The sequence below is a fragment of the Triticum dicoccoides genome, chromosome 6A (assembly GCF_002162155.2).
Source record: "Triticum dicoccoides isolate Atlit2015 ecotype Zavitan chromosome 6A, WEW_v2.0, whole genome shotgun sequence".
Classification (NCBI taxonomy): domain Eukaryota; kingdom Viridiplantae; phylum Streptophyta; class Magnoliopsida; order Poales; family Poaceae; genus Triticum; species Triticum dicoccoides.
The window spans coordinates 534,785,976-534,802,524 of NC_041390.1; the positions used below are offsets into that span (position 1 = coordinate 534,785,976).

A 16,549-nucleotide genomic window follows, 5' to 3' on the forward strand; every position below is an offset into this window, starting at 1 on the left:
ACGGGTGAATGTCATGATGTGGCACACTGCTTTGTTTTGCGCCTAGATTTAATAGATAATATATGAAGTTCAGTGTGACTGATTTGCAGTAGGGTCATGCCAGTTTGAATTATAAGAACACATCAGGGTTGTCTTTGGCCCATTGTCCACCCTTTGTGAGGGATTCTCTTGGCATCCTTCACTGCTAGTAGCTCACATGTGCTGGTGTGAATGGCATGGCTGCTAAGGATACATCACTGAAAAACATGTCCCAACTTCCAACCATGACTATGAATTATAGTATAGGGTGTTAGCAAGTTTTAGTGTACATCCTTAAAAATAATATTCAGTGTACCATGCTGGCTTTGAGCACATTTATTTCCTTCCTCTTGCCATAGGCAGCACTGGAAATGCCTAAGTTTTTCTGTGTGTGTGCATGTAACATACATCTCCTATAATTTTCCAAGATCGGTGAGCTCAAACCACCAGACAACAACACAGGAGACTTTTGATCAATTGGTATGTCGTCGTTCATCTTCCCTTGACTTACTTTCACTGCATTACATATACTCTAAAGTCTTCTATCATTTCCTTATTATAATGGTCAGAAATTGTAACTTTTGCATGGAAATCTCTGTTAATAAATAGAGGAACAGAAAAAATTGTGATGAAAATGACCATGCTGCATCACGCTTTAGGCTTTCCACCCTCTTATCCTATTATCTACTTGCTGCGATTTTACAGGCGCATAACTCTTCAAAAGTGAGTATGTGTATCACGCCCAACTGTAGAGCATGTCATTCAGACTGAGATGGGGTGCACAGTGTGTGCTGATCCGCCTAACCCTTGTGTGCTTATTCCCTGCCTTTCATTTTCATGACTGTTTGGTGTAGGTTAGTTTTCTCATTTGTGTACTTAAATGAAGGAATCTGGTTTGACGAATTCGCTGCATTTGCTCACTTGGTTCTGATCTAAGAACCACACATAGAACGACTTTGCTCACCACCTTATCTTTTTCCCTTCCCTTTTTCTCATCCACTTAATCCGCTTATCCCTTCCACATGCTTCTTATCCTCTCAGCTCTATAGCCTTCTCTAGTAGCTCTAGTGGCTTATTTTCAATGTCGTGTGAGATGGAGAGAGAGCTAGGCAATCCACACATACACTTCAACACCCCCTCTCAGGTATGGCTCAAGAGGCCTATATGTAGACACAGAGGGGACAACAACAATTTTTGGATGACTTGCGAAAACCAGGACTTGAACTCAAGACCTTAGACTCTGACACCATGTCAAGCTTCATGCACTAGTCAACACAACCAAAAGTCCGAACTGATGGAAAGGGCTAGGCAAGCCACATATACACTTCAACGGTCGCTACCCTGCGCTGGCTACATGTGGCACCGCCACACTAGGCTATGGCTAGCACTCCACCTGCGACAGCTGGCAAGCCACAGTGCCGTTGTGTCCAAGGATCCTTCATGGCACATCTGGACTCCCCGACAGCGAACCAGAAAGCCCACGGTTGCGGGGCACGATAGTACCCTTGGTGATGGGCCATGACAGACGAATCCTGGCGCTCCCGTGGTGGGCTCAGCCGGATCCGACCACCGGCCAGGTCCCCGTGGCTACCGGATTCCGCAGTGACAAAGTGGGCTGCCGCATCCACTAAGGCTAATTTGTTTGAAGTTTTTATTTTTGAATTTTTTGAAAGCTTCCCCAGATTTTCTGAAAGTTGGGCCTAAGATTTTCTGATGTTATGAAAGTTTTGTGTGTGTGTTTCCGAGAGTTCACCCAAAAATTTGTGGAAGTCCGTTTTTGAAAAGTTTTTTTTGTGGAAGTCCACTTTCTATAAGTTTCACCAAAAAATTGTGGAAGTCTTCTTTGCAAAAGTTTGAACAAAATGTTTGAACGTTGACCTAAAATTCTGAAAATCCTCTTTTCTGAAAGTCCAAGATTTTTCATGTTTGATGCCCCGGAGATGACGATGCCTCTGTCGATTGGAAACGGAAGGGAGAAAAAAAGGGGGGGAAAACCAGGTTGGAGCGTGTCGCCTGCTCGTTCTGTCCTTCAAGTGACCGTACTGCTCTTTTCTAACGGGCGACTGCTATTTAGCCGTGCCCCACATAGAATTAACACATCAAATAAAAACTGGAAGCTCTTTGCCCTGGAACGGCCTTCTGGTAACGCAAACCAAACCTATCCACAAAATTCCAGCTATATGAATTAAAATAGCTTGCACCCGAGCCACATTCCTGCACTATCATACAGTGGCTGAGCGAGGAAATATGGTCCAATGCTGGGTTGACTCTGTGGAGTTTGTCAAGAAGTCAACATGGCAATATCACTGACAATGCTGGTGGAACATAAAATCACTCAAGAGCCTCATTCCATTTGCTGTGGTTGTTTCATGCCTGTTCTTTTGTTTGCTGCTGTATTTGATGCAGATCTTCTTTTCTAGAGAAATTAATGCAGATCTTTGCCATCAAGTTATGATGTCAGTTGCATTGAGATGGAAATGCACATAGCATGTTCACTACTTTCTTGACAAAGATTTGCTAGATTATAAGTTACTCCCTCCGTTCCTAAATATTTGTCTTTCTAGAGATTTCAACAAGTCTATATACATCCGTATGTGGTAGTCCATTTGAAATCTCTAAAAAGACAAATATTTAGGAACGGAGGGAGTACAAAGGAAATAAGTATACTAGAGTTTGGACCTCTATCAGTTGAAGACAACATGACACTGCCAGGTTGTTGCAATCCAATGGCAACAATTTTACAAAAGGGGGAAAAGGGACCAAAACTTGCATCTCAAAAAATATTGCTCTGTCATCTTTATTGTACCAACAGTTTACAGAATCTGTTAATGTAAAATATACCATGCCTAGATAACTAGGTTGTGCCCTTCTTCTTTGTACAGTTCATCTGAGATGTGCTCCACTTCCTGACAGAATGCATCATTAGATGTTGGCTACATTATGTTGTTTGCCATTTTAAGCAGGTTTTGCTGTACAGGTCCTGCTGGAAACAACTGATGATGTTTCCTTCTTCAACTCTCTGTCGTGTTATCATCTCGGTCCAGAGAGCTCAACTGCTTGCACCAGCAACGACGAGTCGTCTGTCAGGTCGGAGTAGCAACGCCCGAAGGTGAAGTCAGGCACCTTGAACTTGTGCGAGTCAGTACGCTGCGACGCCTCCCACCGCTCTGCGAGCCCGTCACCTTCGAGCATCCTGACCACCTCCGACATCTTTGGCCTGTGACCGGGGAGATACTGGGTGCACAGCAGCGCCACCTGCACCATCTCCTCTAGCTCAATGTGGTCGTAACTGCTTCCGAGTCCCTTGTCGACAAGCACGTCGAGCTTCTTCTCCTGGTGCATCTTCTTCACCTGAATAGAAGCCAATGCCATATAAGTAAGACCTCTAGTATGATGAGATCATATGCATGAAACCACACTGTACCATATGAGTATGACAATGATCTTACCCAGTCAAGCATGGCTCCCTTCTGATTTGATGACTTTCCAAACTCAAGTGCAGTCTGCCCGGTGATCAGTTCTAGCAGCAGGATCCCGAAGCCGAAGACATCAGTTTTCTCAGATGACTGGCCCGTGGAGAGGTACTCTGGGGCAATGTGGCCTACAGTTCCCCTCACAGCTGTGGTGACATGCGAGTCACGGTGATCCAGGAGCTTGGCAAGCCCAAAATCTCCAACAATTGCTTCACAGAAGTCATCGAGCAGTACATTTGCTGCCTTTACATCCCTGTGGATGATCTTGGGATCACACTGCTCGTGCAGGTATAGTAGGCCTCTTGCTGCACCGAGGGCTATTCCCTTTCTGGTGATCCAGTTCAGTGGTGGCTTCCCTGTAATTGGTTATGTAAGAACGAAATTTAATATCTGGTCATGTGGGATTCTTTGTTCTAAAGCTATGCCCAAAGGAGAAGAAATATAATGTGAGAATCAAATGCAAATCTTTCTGTAATCATTTTTTCAAGTTGAAGTTTCGAACGAGCATTGGCAGAATGTCAGTTACTCAGAAAAAAATAATCCTTCAAGACCAACTTATATCTGTTGATGAATGGTGGCTATGTCACTAGCTTGTGATTATTCAGATTTATGTTTTAAGAAACAACCATCCTGAAATTCTGATGTGTTTTACCTTTCAGGCGTGATGCAACACTTCCATTGGACATGTATGGATAGATCAGTAGCCTCTCGGTTGCAGTCATGCAGAACCCGCAGAGCCTAAGGAGATTCCGGTGCACTGCCAAGCTGATCATCTCGACTTCAGTCTGAAATTGCAATTCCCCGCCTGCGGCATTTCCATCTTTCAGCCTCTTGACTGCTACTATAGTTCCATCTGGGAGCTTCCCTCGGTAAACATTTCCAAAACCGCCTTTTCCTATCATGTTCTTGTTGCTGAAGTTCTCTGTTGCAGCCTGGAGCTCTCTGAACTGAAACCTCTTCAGGTTTTCAAGGTTTACGTTCTCGATGTGCTGGTCTGCAAAATAACCAACACGCTCAGTAACTGATTCCACCCAAGCAAAACAAGCATCTGGCCATTATCAGCTCGGTGAGTAATTTTAGACTTTTTACTTACCATCGACATCGAAAAGAATCTGCCGATTTTTCCTATGCCTCCACCAGAACAGCAATCCCGTAACTAGGAAAAGGATGCTGATGCAGCCTATCGTAGAACCAAATGCAATTGCGGCTTTGTGGCTCTTAGATTTTGCTGGCAGTATGGTACCTTTTTTGTAAAAAGAGTTGTTATTACAACACTTACCATCTATATGATATCAGTGCAGGGTAGAAATTAATCATCGATGGATGAGATCGACTGACTGAGCAAACCTTGTGTGTTATTCAGGCTGTAGGACATCGGCATGGGCAAAGTTCCATAACAATCTTGTTCTGTAGCTGCTCCGCAGATCAGTGGATTCCCTACTATGCTGCAAGAAAACCAATTAATTTTCCCATAAGGTCAGTCTTATTTATGGTAAACATGTCTCCACTGGAGATGGTACTTTGGTCAAAGATAAAATGACACAGCAGTACTGCGGCCTTACTTGAATGTCCTTGCCAAAGACCCTGGAACTGGACCGCTCAGATTATTGTAGGACAGATCCCTGAGAATTGGGAAGTCCGTCTGACAGTGAGCAGAGCACCACAGAGCAGTACACAACCACATAATAACAGCAAAACAAGCAGAGGATACTCACAAGAAAACAAGGTGCGACAGATTAGCCGACGACGAAGGGAATGCGCCGGACAAGGTGTTGTTGTTGAGCCTCCTGTTAGCAGGCAGCACAATGCAAACAATGAGAAGAGCCACTGGCATGTATCATGGCTCATGTTGGAACAACAGGCCATGATTGGGAAACCTTCAGAGTATTCTATCATTCATTCATGGCTGGCAGTGGCACAGTAGAAGAGAAGGGCACTCACAAGTACTGGAGGTCCCTGAGGCGGCTCACGGAGCCGGGGATTTCGCCGGAGAAGTGGTTGCTGGAGAGATCAAGCGTCCTAAGCTTCGTGAGCCTGCCAATCTCTGCCGGGATTCGGCCATTGATGTTGTTGTTCTGCAGCAGGCTGTGAACAAGAGAAGAGGGAGAGAAGAAAAGGTAAGGAAGATCTCTTCCAGCCCAAAAGAAGCATACTCCCATGTGTTCTCAAGAGAAAAAGGAACAGACATACAGTAGTGGTTTGCAAGGCTAATGATGGCAGGAGAAACTCACACTATCTCGAGATTGGTCAGATTGCCTATGCTCGGGGAGAGCAGGCCAGAGAGGTTCTGGCTTGGGGCTTCCCTGAGAGAACAAATTGAAACGGGAGAGAGATGACAAAGGGTTAGGATCCAAAGGAAAACTTGCGACGGAAATGATTGCTATGTTATGGAACCATGGCCTAGCCGCGACAGGAAACTTACAGGCCGGTGACGAGGTTTTCCTGGGAGCAGGTGACCATGGTCCAGCTGCAAGGATCCACCGAGTCCTGGTCCCAGTTCTTGAGCACGCCATGGGGATCCTTGAGGTAGTTCTTGATCGTCATGAGAGCTTGCACTGCAAGTAGAACAGAAGAGAGATTGCCAGTGTGTCACACACCAGTCGCCAGCGCAAGAGGAACAAACAAAGGAAGAAGAGCCAGTAGTTCTTGGTCCGGGAGAAGAATCCAATACAAACAAAACAAGGTGGCGAGCTCCAATGCAAGAAAACCAAAAAAAAAAGAAGAGGAGAATAACTAATGGGGCTCTTGATTTGAGGAAGGAGCATCATCAACTAACCTTCATAGTTGACGCCCTTGGGCGAGAGGAGGCCGTTGGCCGGCGCCGGCGCGAGAGGGGAGGAGAAGAGGAGCAGCAGCAGCAGCAGGGGAACCGCCTCCATTGGCAGGGAAGGTCTCTCTCTCTCTGGCTAGGAGCTGCTGGCTGGTGTGTGTTCAAACATGGAAGCAGGCAAGCAAAGGGCGAGGGTGAGGCCAAGGAAAGGAAGCGCGCTCGCAGCCTTTCTTCTCGCACAAGCAGTCGAGTGAAGTTGCCAGTGGCAGCGGCAGTGGGCAGGGAGGGAGGGATGCCTCTCACCTCACCTCACTCACCTCTGATGTGTTGTCAGCAGCAAATGACACAAAGGAAGATGCCTGCGCTCTGGCTCCAAGCAAAGGTACAAAAGCAGGGGAGGGAGGGAGGGGGCAGACATGCCTGCCGCCTGGCCCCTGCTCGCTCGCTCGTCGGAGTAGGAGTAGAATATTGGAGGGACCTCAATATCGGAGCAAGGCAAAGGGAGGAGGCGAGAAAATTCTTCTTTTCCACCCTTTTATGGCCTGGCCTTCTCTCTCGGGGCCTGTGTGAAAACCCAAGCTAGTACTTGTGAAAAACAGTGAGAGTGGGCTGCTAACTCGAGTGGCCTAGGCTAATCCTACCCTAAAAGGAGCAGATTAGTATTGATCCCATCCGAGAAAGGCATTAGCTTTATCGGAGGAGAGCGTGGTTGTACTGCGCCACGACTGACTGTCACAGACCACCACGGCCGGCGGCCAACACCTTTGAGGGATTCTTGCGGCAAAAGAATTCCGCGGCTGGACAAGGGGCTCGGGAGGCGTGTGTCAGCGCGCCAATTCCATTGGGGGGAATAAACAAGGGATCAAAAGTATCTTTGGCCGGAGGAAGGCCCGGAAGATGACAGGGAGGAAGCGCCTCCCTCCCGCCCGGCCTGCCTGAAGTGTGTGCAGCAAATGGACAAGGGAACCTTGGTCACCATGCATTACGGATGGAGAATCAATCAATCGAGGATCAGATTAGGTGGTGGTAAAAGCGAGTGAAATCCCAGTGACAGCCGGGAAGATAAACACAACGCAAGCCGTCATCCGGTGGCGCTGTCGTCTACTGTAGAAGGCGAGCGTCCCTCCTGGGTGGCTGGGTGGTGCTTCGCGCACATCAGCTCAGTTCGTATCAAATCAGTAGGCGGCATCATATGAACAGTGCCATGTAGGAGAGGAAGGAGTACTCCACAGGATAGATCGATGGATGGATGGATGGCTGCGGAGGCACCCGGTGGTGGAGGCAAAGCTTTTTTCCCGGGCAAATGGCAGGTATTTTCCTCGCGGCTCGAATATGATATGGAATCCATGGCAGCCCGCCCATACTACTTGCTAGGCCTTGTCATGTCATGCATCGCATGGTACTTGTGATTCAGAAGCAAGCATGGCATGTATGTGTATGTACTGATGTGTGGTGGAGTACAAGCTGTGCCTGAGGCAACCAATTCAGAAGATTTGGGGTGATGTTTAGGGGGATGGTGACCTATTCTGATGATGCGCCACCTCTCTCTCTCTCTCTCCACAGGGACGGCAGGGAGGGAGGCCTGGCCAGAAATCAAATGGCCATGCCCATACCCCCTCCCTCCTCGGGGCCAGAAATCATTGCAGTCTAGCTAGCACGAGCACGAAAGACGTGACCTCTCTTTTCAGTGAAATGAGGGGTGCTTTGCCTTTGCTTTGCTTTGCCTTGCCTTGCTGTGCTGCCTTTGCCCCCCCTCCCCCTCCCCCTACACCACACCTTTTCCTCTCTCCCCTTTTCCCGCCCGCTTTTCCTTGTGTTTTGTGTATGCCCCGTGTACGTGTGCTATAGTAGAAAGACTGCACAAACGTACGTATACGGGGCCATCAAAAGACCATCTCCGGGCTTATCCGAGGTAATAGCACCCCAGGTACCCTAACTTGCACACAATGTGATGATCTAGTCCCAAAGTTGCAAAACTAGACCAACACATACCCCAACTTGCATCCAATGTGATGATTTAGTCCCAGGCCAATCAGAGCTCGCCAATTGGCTGCCAAGTGGCTGGGCCGGTCAGCGCTGGCAGTTTTGCACAAAACCCCCTGCTGTTTCCCTGATTCAACCCGTAGTTACCCCCACCTGAATTAAATCTGTCAGAGGAATCCACTTCACGTCCGGTCCTGCAGCAGCGATGGAGGGCAAGGAGGAGGACGTGCGGCTCGGGGCGAACAAGTACTCGGAGCGTCAGCCCATCGGCACGGCGGCGCAGGGGTCCGAGGACAAGGACTACAAGGAGCCCCCGCCGGCGCCGCTGTTCGAGCCCGGCGAGCTCAAGTCCTGGTCCTTCTACCGCGCCGGCATCGCCGAGTTCATGGCCACCTTCCTCTTCCTCTACGTCACCATCCTCACCGTGATGGGCTACAGCGGCGCCACCTCCAAGTGCGCCACCGTCGGCATCCAGGGCATCGCGGTTCCGGCCACCCCAATCTCGCGCGCACGACCACCATCCTCCGCTCCCTGCAGAAATCCCTCGCCGCCGCTCTTGTGCTCAGGCCGAATCTCAACACCAACCGACGCGCCATCCTCCTCTCCCTCCCGTCTCCGGTGCCAACATAGGCCACTTTACTTGACCCCGGTCGGCCGGCCGGCCATCCACGACGTCTGGTGCATAAGAAATCATCTTCCGCTGGCCGACGGACGGCGCTGGTTGGGTGGGGCGGGGATCCAGCAGAGATGGCAAGGGGACAAGAGACGACCAAGCTCTGCTCTCTGCTCTCTGTTTCTTTTCTCTTCCTCACGATGCATTAAGCGCTCCTTCAACAATGGTGCCTGCCGGTGCCGGGTGTCGCGCGCTCCCCTCCATCTCGTCGCAGCCTTCGCCTTCGGAGGTGCCCTCTCTCGCCTTTGGAGTACAAGGAGCAGAGCACCATGCGTGCGTGCAAGCGCTCGCGCTTGGAGGTGGGGCTTGTTCTTCGCCGGCCATCCCCATCGCCGCTACGGCAACCAAATCCAGCTCCTCTCCTCCCGCTCCGCTCAGTTGGAGCCTTGGAGGACTCGTCTCCGTCGATTTCGACCCAAGCCACAGCCTTCTCCTCCGTTCCTCGCACCAATTCCACCGGACCCGCCCACACAGCCGTGCCGTGCCGTCCCGTCGATTTAACGCTCGCCGCTCCTTCTTCCCCACTTGCAACCTACGGAAACAGCACAACAAAGGGCGCATCTTTTTTGTGCCCCTCGTCACGCCGGCTTTTCACCCGGGTTGCAGCTGGAAGCTCTCGCCGGCGCCGGGTGCGGTTCCGGCCAACGCTGAGCGTGTGACAGATTTAATTCAGGTGGGGGGTAACTCCGGGTTGAATCAGAGAAACAGCAGGGGGTTTTGTGCAAAACTGCCAGCGCTGACCGGCCCAGCCAATTGGCGAGCTCTGATTGGCCTGGGACTAAATCATCACATTGGATGCAAGTTGGGGTATGTGTTGGTCTAGTTTTGCAACTTTGGGACTAGATCATCACATTGTGTACAAGTTAGGGTACCTGGGGTGCTATTACCTCGGCTTATCCCTATGACTATGAACACTCATGAGATGCCACCCTTAAACAGAGAAAAAAGGCGGCATAATTATTGGGTAATTTCAGACACAGCTTGCCCCCTCGAAGCTCTGGATGCACGCACTAGCGGAATAAATTAAGCGTGTCCGATAAAGCTCGGAGCAAGGGGGCATGGGATCATAATGCCTGTCCAAATCTGTGTTTTCCTCAGGTCCGCATGATCGGCTTTCCGCTTTTTCGGAGATGAGCTTTTGATATTTATTACATTTTCCTTGCCGTCTGATCTGAATGATGGCACTTAGTGGCAACCAAGACAATTAGCACACCAGCCATATTTTAAGGTCAGGGCACACACATAATAAACAAACAAAAAGAAAGAAAGAAGACGTATCTGTGTGAATATACGACGTACACTCACATCTGCCCGGCTAGCCAGCACTGCTACATGCTCAGGCTGTACAGAACAGTACAGTAGCAGAAGATCTTTGCGCCCACAGTCCCCACGCTATGAATCTCAGTGCATCCACTGCCGTTGCTAATGTCATCATCCTGCATGCACACATACTGTGTTTGACTGGGCTAGCTAGGGCGACCAAGCCCATCAGCCAAAGATGCTGCTGCTCATCTTGTGTGTGTGTGTGAGTGAGTGTGAAATGTGTGATCGTCCATCACCGGGCGGTACAAAGCGGTTGCCTTTGACCACCACCGAAGCCCCAGTTGCACAGCCAAGACGTCACGCAAACTGTCAGCGTCGACGGGCCATTTTTGGAGCCGCTTTGATCTCGCCAAGATGTCGACGGATCGTGCATGACAAAGGCTCAAACAAGGCGCCTTGATGTGCTATAAGTACATCTCTCAACATATACTGTATTTCTTTTTGTCCTAACTTGTATGGCAGGGAACCATCAAGGTCTCTGAGAGTCGAGCTCACCTCTCATCACGCTACGCCAAACGCAGGCAGCTTCAGTAACCCCTTTTAATTTTAGCCCCAAAGTACACGTGACCAGGCGACCAAGAGGCCTTATGCCGGTGTCTTAGGGCCAGTTCTTTTCGGCGATTCTCCCAGAATCGTCCCCCTCCCCAGCTTCTTCCAGAATCACCATTCTATATATTTTTTACAATCCTAGATAATTAGACCTTAACTAAATAGGATTGTAAAAAATATATGAAGTGGTGATTCTGAAAGAAGCTAGGGAGGGGGCGATTCTGGGAGAATCGCCCAAAAGAACTGGCCTTACTCGGGCATCAGCGAGGCGAGAGCGTGGCTATCCCGAGAGAATCTGTGCACCTTCGGGTTTGTCCACGCATTAGCGTCCCAAATCCACCGGTAGTAGTAGCATGTTTGGCCGGAACAGGGATGGGTGGTGTGGTACACAAATGGGGTTTTAGTTTGTGGTGGTACTACTACTGTAGTACTGTAGCAGTTGGGAAGCTCGAGGGGCGTGCCTTTGGCTCGCTGCACATGCTTGGCACTAGGCTCTCCCGCCTCCGCTCCCCGTCTTTTCATGTAAGCCTGCCGGCCTAATTTGGTTCCGTTTGCGCTTTCTTGCCCCGTAGAGCGGAAAAATACAGTCCCTTTGTGATTTGAGGTTGTTTTGGTTTCTGATGATGATGACAATGGCTGATGTAACCGGAGCAGACAGGTGTCCGGCTAGTAGATGATTGCATGGTATGTATGTATGTATGTATGTATGTATGTACAGAATAAGATTCGCTGGAATTCGAGAGCCTTTATCCAGATTTTGTCCTTCATTTGACACAAACTTCCAAGCATGATAGCCCGAAAGCTATTTCCATGTGTCCGTGCCACAGCTATTTCCATAGGGATCTGTCTAGGTCTCAGTCGGCTGACGTGTAGATTAGACCTGTTTACTAGCTCTTGTACTGCTAGGTTGTATCCGGCTAGAAACTGGGCTTATTTTCGTTTTCCTGTTTGTTTGTTTGCTACTTTGGGATGGGCTGGGTTATGATTTGTTTGTTTGTTTGTACACACATTCGAAAAAAGTTATTGAACAAAAAAGTTGGAGGCCAGGCCCAACCAATATCGATACAAAAAAATTATGAATGTACATACGAGGAGGGGAGTTGCTGTTCAGAGCTAGCTAAACAGAACCGTGCTGTCCATTGTTCATGGAATTGATCAGAGCAACTTATAGATGTATTTTAGTACTAAAGTTGACTAGCAGCTTGCAGATGCTCCTCTTCCTAGTTTCAACAAGAATACATAGACATGTTGACACGGCTGGTTAACTTCCCTGCATTAAGTAGCTAGTTAACAAAAGTTCATGTATTAGCTAGTTTAAACTTTAGCATGAGTATGGAGACACGGCGACACAGCTAGTTAACATCCTGTGTTACCTAGTTAACCCACTGTTTCAACTAAATAAAACTAAAAAAATCATGAATATTTATAGAAAAAGGTTACTAACCATTGTAGCAACTTCTTCAAAAAGCGAACCCTCTCATGCTTCTGTGTCAGTGATTTCTTCATGATATCCTTTCTCTTCTAACGCTGGATCTCCAAGACATCGCTCTTTGCCTTCTGCATTTTAGTTGTCTGTTTTATTTTCAGGGTCACTTCCTTTCTCATCCGTGTCAGTGCTCGTGTGCTGCTGTATTCACAAAATGTATATGTGACATTAGTGTTGTGAACAAGGGGACTAAAAAACAAAAAAAAAGGCAGAAAAAACTAAGGATATGAATTGGACAAACATTATAGCCACTAGCACAAATCATCAGACAATTTTAGTTCCTTTTATCAAAAACACAAACTTCACTGATGCTTGTGTTATAAAAACAGGACAACAAGAACAGGTGAAACTTTGATGATTGCTTATGCATCTTCTATTCTGATATGTTATAACCATGGCCATCTATAAAACTCTGCAGCTTCCAGCTTGTGTTATACACAAATTTCTACTATGCATTCAAAGTTGCTGATGAGGACATCAACAAGGTGTTGTGCTTATCCTGGGCGGATGGCTACTCGATAAAAGTGTATCAGTTATATGGTGATTGTTTGAGTTTTGGCACGACATACAAGACGAACTGTTACAATATGCCAATTTGCACCATTTGTTGGCATCACTCAACACGGGGCCCTCTCTCGACGCCGCCTCCTACGACAAAACAAAGGTCCCCCAATTGCGTCCAAGTTAGAAGACATGCAGTTGCGTGCCTGTAGTGGGACATGCAACTGGCCCCATCTCTCTCAACGCCGCCCCTTCCGACAAAAACAAAGGCCCCCCAATTGCGACCAAGTTAGAAGACATGCAATTATGTGCCTAGTGCGGGACATGCAACTAGCCCCCTCCGACAAAATAAAGGTCCCCAATTATGACCAAGTTAGAACCCATGCGGTTGCGTGCCTAGTGTGGGACATGCAACTGGCCCCTCTCCCCGTACAACAAAAAAATGGAAGTCGAGTTGCGACCAAGTTATAAGACATGCAATTGCGACCATGCCGGAATTAGAAGACATGCAATTGTGTGTCTAGTGTGGGACATGCAACTGGCCCTCTCTCTCTCTCTCGACGCCTCTTCCTCCAACAAAATAAAGGTCCCCAGTTGCGACCAAGTTAGAAGACATGCAGTTGCGTGCCTAGTGTGGGACATGCAACTGGCCCCCTCTCTCTCGATGTTGCCTCCTCCGACAAAACAAAGGTCCCTGGTTGCGACAAAGTTAGAAGACTGCGGTTGCATGTCCTATTATGGGACATGCAACTGGCCCCTTTCCCCGTACAAGAAAAATGGAAGCCGAGTAGCGACCAAGTTATAAGACATGCAACTGGCCCCCCTCTCTCGACGCCGCCTCCTCCGACAAAACAAATGTCCCCAGTTGCGACCAAGTTAGAAGACATGCAGTTGTGTGCCTGTTGTGGGACAAGTAATTGGTGCCTCTCCCCGTACAACAAAAATTGAAACCGAGTTGCAACCAAGTTATAAGACATGCAGTTGCGACCATGCTGGGAGACATGCAATTGCGTGCCTAGTGTGGGGCGTGCGACTGGCCCCCTCTCTCTCGACACCGCCCCTCCGACAAATCAAAGGTCCCTAGTTGCGATCATGTTACAATAGATGCAGTTGCGTGCCTATGTGGGACATGCAACTGGCCCCTCTCTCTCAACGCCGCCCCCTCCGACAAAAAACAAAGGCCCACCCAATTGCGACCAAGTTAGAAGACATGCAATTGTGTGCCTGTTGTGGGACATGCAACTGGGCCTATCTCTCTCGACGCTACCCCGTCCGACAAAAACAAAGGTCCCCCAGTTGCGACCAAGTAAGAAGATATGCTTTTTCGTGTCCTAGTATGGGACATGCAACTGGCCCCTCTCCTCATCTAGCAAAAAAATGAAACTCGAGTTGCGACCAAGTTATAAGACATGCAATTGCGACCATGTTGGGAAAAGACATGCAGTTGCGTGCCTAGTGTGGGCCATGCAACTGTCCCCCTCTCTCTCAACGCCGCCCCTCCGACAAATCAAAGGTTCCCAGTTACGACCAAGTTAGAAGATATGTAGTTGCGTGCCTTTGTGGGACATGCAACTGGCCCCTCTACTGGTACAACAAAAATGAAAACTCGAGTTGCAACCAAGTTATAAGACATGCAGTTGCATGCCTAAAGTTGAGCATGCAACTAGGCTCCTCTCTCTCTCTCGACGCCGCCCCCTCCGACAAAAACAAAGATCCCCACAATTGCGACCAAGTTAGAAGACAAGTACTCTGAACTTAATCCGAATCAAAAAGATCCCCTCATATCTACTGAATTAGGCACACAAACATTTCAATCAATAAAAAAATTTGGACAAAAAATATGCCCTCAGATTCTATGCTTCAATCTAGTAATCATTCTCTTATATTCCAGAAAAACAAGAGAGTTTTGAACATGCTATTGATTAATACAGTTTCAGCCAGAAATATGACAAAAACAAATGAACATGCCCCCTCCTACCTAGTGACATATTCAGTAACAAATCTTTCTCTTATTACAGGGGAAAGATTTCAAAAAACATGCTACTCATTAATAAAAAAGGGTTCCATATGAAAAATCTGAAAAAACAAAATAATTAAGGATACCACACTCTCTATTGATAGATTCAGTAAATTATCTCTATTTTTTCTAGTAAACAAAAATAGGGTTTCATTAAAATCTAAAAAACTAAAACTAAAACAACAGACTAAGCCACTCCATTCAACAAAAAAATAATCAAAACATACTACTGATTTCACAAAAATTCTACTCATTTTGATGGGTTTGGGTTCAGTGATATATATGAGGGGGGTGGGGTTCAGTAATTTCACATACATGCTACTGATTAAGAATAGGGTCCCATAACAAAATCTGAAAAAACAAAAGAAGATACCCACTCCCCTATGATAGATTCAGTAAGTATCTCTCTTGATTCCAGTAAAATAAGTAGGGGTTTCATTAAACAATCTAAAAAATAACAAAAACAACAGACTGAGCCACTGTATTCCACAAACAAAAAAGGAATCCTCAACCATTCTACTGATTTCACAAAAACATGCTACTGATTTCAGGGGGGTTGGGTTTGGGTTCAGTAACAAAAAATGAGGTGGTCTGGGTCAGTAATAATCCTCAACACATACAAAAAAGAGGACACTCTACATATCACTGCTTGAATAAAAAAAGGATCGATTCTATGCTTCAAATCAGGTCTACTGCTCTCGCCCAACAAAAACAAGAAAATGGAACCCAAAACTCCCTCAGATCTACTACTCTCGTCCAACAAGTCAAATGGAAAAACAAAGATGGAAGAAAAAGAGGGGGTTAGCACTTACTCCATCAGCAGCGTCCCCCATACTCTCGTTGGACGTTGAGCAGCACAGCAATTCCTTCGTTTGCTGCAGAGATCTTCAGATTTTGACAGAGGTAAAAAGTGATAGAGAGAGAAGGGGGGGAGAGGGGAATGGATAGAGACGAATGACTGCAGCTTCCCCTCCTCTAATTTACCACCGGTGGCCGCTTCCCCTCCCCTGTAACAAACGTCAAAAAGAAGAAAGCGGACCGAGAAAAAAAATCAAGATAGAAACAGACAAACAAAAAAACCCAGCCCACGAAAGAGCAAAACGCTCACCCTCGGCCGCGCTTCGACGTAGAAAAAGGCGAACTGACTAGTCCGAGCCCACCGCGCCTTAGACAGGCCGAAAAAAGGCACAAAAATGACCCAGCCTGAATCTACAAGCAACAAACGGATCGGACGGCTCACCAGTCGACTGAGACTTCGTGAAGTCTCAGTCGACTGATTTTTAGCAGCTCCGTTTCCATAGACGTGCGCCGTGTCGTGTGTTCCAGCGCCTCAGATGAGGGCCAAAAAGTGCCAACCCCAAACCAGGGCCGGCCCTAAGCCATGGCGAGGAGTGCAGCCGCCTAGGGCCCAACATGTCCAGGGGCCCACCATACTCTCTGTGCACATGTATTGATACATTTGAAGGAAAAAGTAAAATAAGGTAGCATTCGCAGCCCAATAAAGACGATGGAGCCAGCCATGAGAATTAATCCTAATTGCTTCGTTTTGTGTGAGACAGCGCCACCGGTTCGTTCTTCTTCCCGTCCAATCTTCTCCCTCTCCCAATTAATTGCACCAAGTTCCCAGGAGCTGGGCCCCAAGCGACGCTCATGAATAGATTTTCAGTTATATCATCTCTTTAATTTATTTTCCGGTGAGTTTTATACTAGTAGTAGATCGAATAGTAGATAGGTTCTCCTGTAAGTACCCACGGCG

The 16,549-nt window shown here is 47.7% G+C and overlaps 2 protein-coding genes across 4 annotated transcripts; one reads left to right on the forward strand and one right to left on the reverse strand.

The window, feature by feature from the left end:
• Positions 1–2,799: 2,799 nt before the first annotated feature.
• Positions 2,800–15,842, reverse strand: LOC119317736 (LRR receptor kinase SERL2-like). 3 transcript variants are annotated; one of them, XM_037592234.1, is made up of 12 exons: positions 15,606–15,842; positions 12,234–12,413; positions 5,914–6,046; positions 5,723–5,794; positions 5,433–5,576; positions 5,207–5,278; positions 5,054–5,113; positions 4,839–4,936; positions 4,585–4,734; positions 4,144–4,485; positions 3,468–3,847; positions 2,800–3,369 (listed from the first exon to the last, which is right to left on the reverse strand). In XM_037592234.1, exons 3-12 carry the CDS (start codon positions 6,033–6,035, stop codon positions 3,049–3,051), a joined length of 1,761 nt encoding a protein of 586 aa, XP_037448131.1. In that variant the 5' UTR covers positions 6,036–6,046; positions 12,234–12,413; positions 15,606–15,842; the 3' UTR covers positions 2,800–3,048. The 3 variants fall into 3 exon arrangements, with proteins under 3 accessions (XP_037448131.1, XP_037448130.1, XP_037448129.1); XM_037592233.1 differs by having other exon boundaries at positions 12,234–12,416; XM_037592232.1 differs by lacking the exons at positions 12,234–12,413; positions 15,606–15,842 and adding an exon at positions 6,268–7,219.
• Positions 8,438–9,433, forward strand: LOC119317738. The gene has a single exon (XM_037592235.1). It carries the CDS (start codon positions 8,450–8,452, stop codon positions 9,416–9,418), a length of 969 nt encoding a protein of 322 aa, XP_037448132.1. The 5' UTR covers positions 8,438–8,449; the 3' UTR covers positions 9,419–9,433.
• Positions 15,843–16,549: the final 707 nt, after the last annotated feature.

What these genes read in the sequence shown, in the direction of transcription:
- LOC119317738 (XM_037592235.1), top strand. Translation starts at nt 8,450, where the DNA reads ATGGAGGGCAAGGAGGAGGACGTGCGGCTCGGGGCGAACAAGTACTCG.
- LOC119317736 (XM_037592232.1), bottom strand. Translation starts at nt 6,370, where the DNA reads ATGGAGGCGGTTCCCCTGCTGCTGCTGCTGCTCCTCTTCTCCTCCCCT. An exon ending in TCTTTGGCAAGGACATTCAA is followed by an intron (nt 4,937 to 5,053) that starts GTAAGGCCGCAG and finishes GTTTTCTTGCAG; the next exon opens with CATAGTAGGGAATCCACTGA. An exon ending in TGTTGCATCACGCCTGAAAG is followed by an intron (nt 3,848 to 4,143) that starts GTAAAACACATC and finishes AACCAATTACAG; the next exon opens with GGAAGCCACCACTGAACTGG.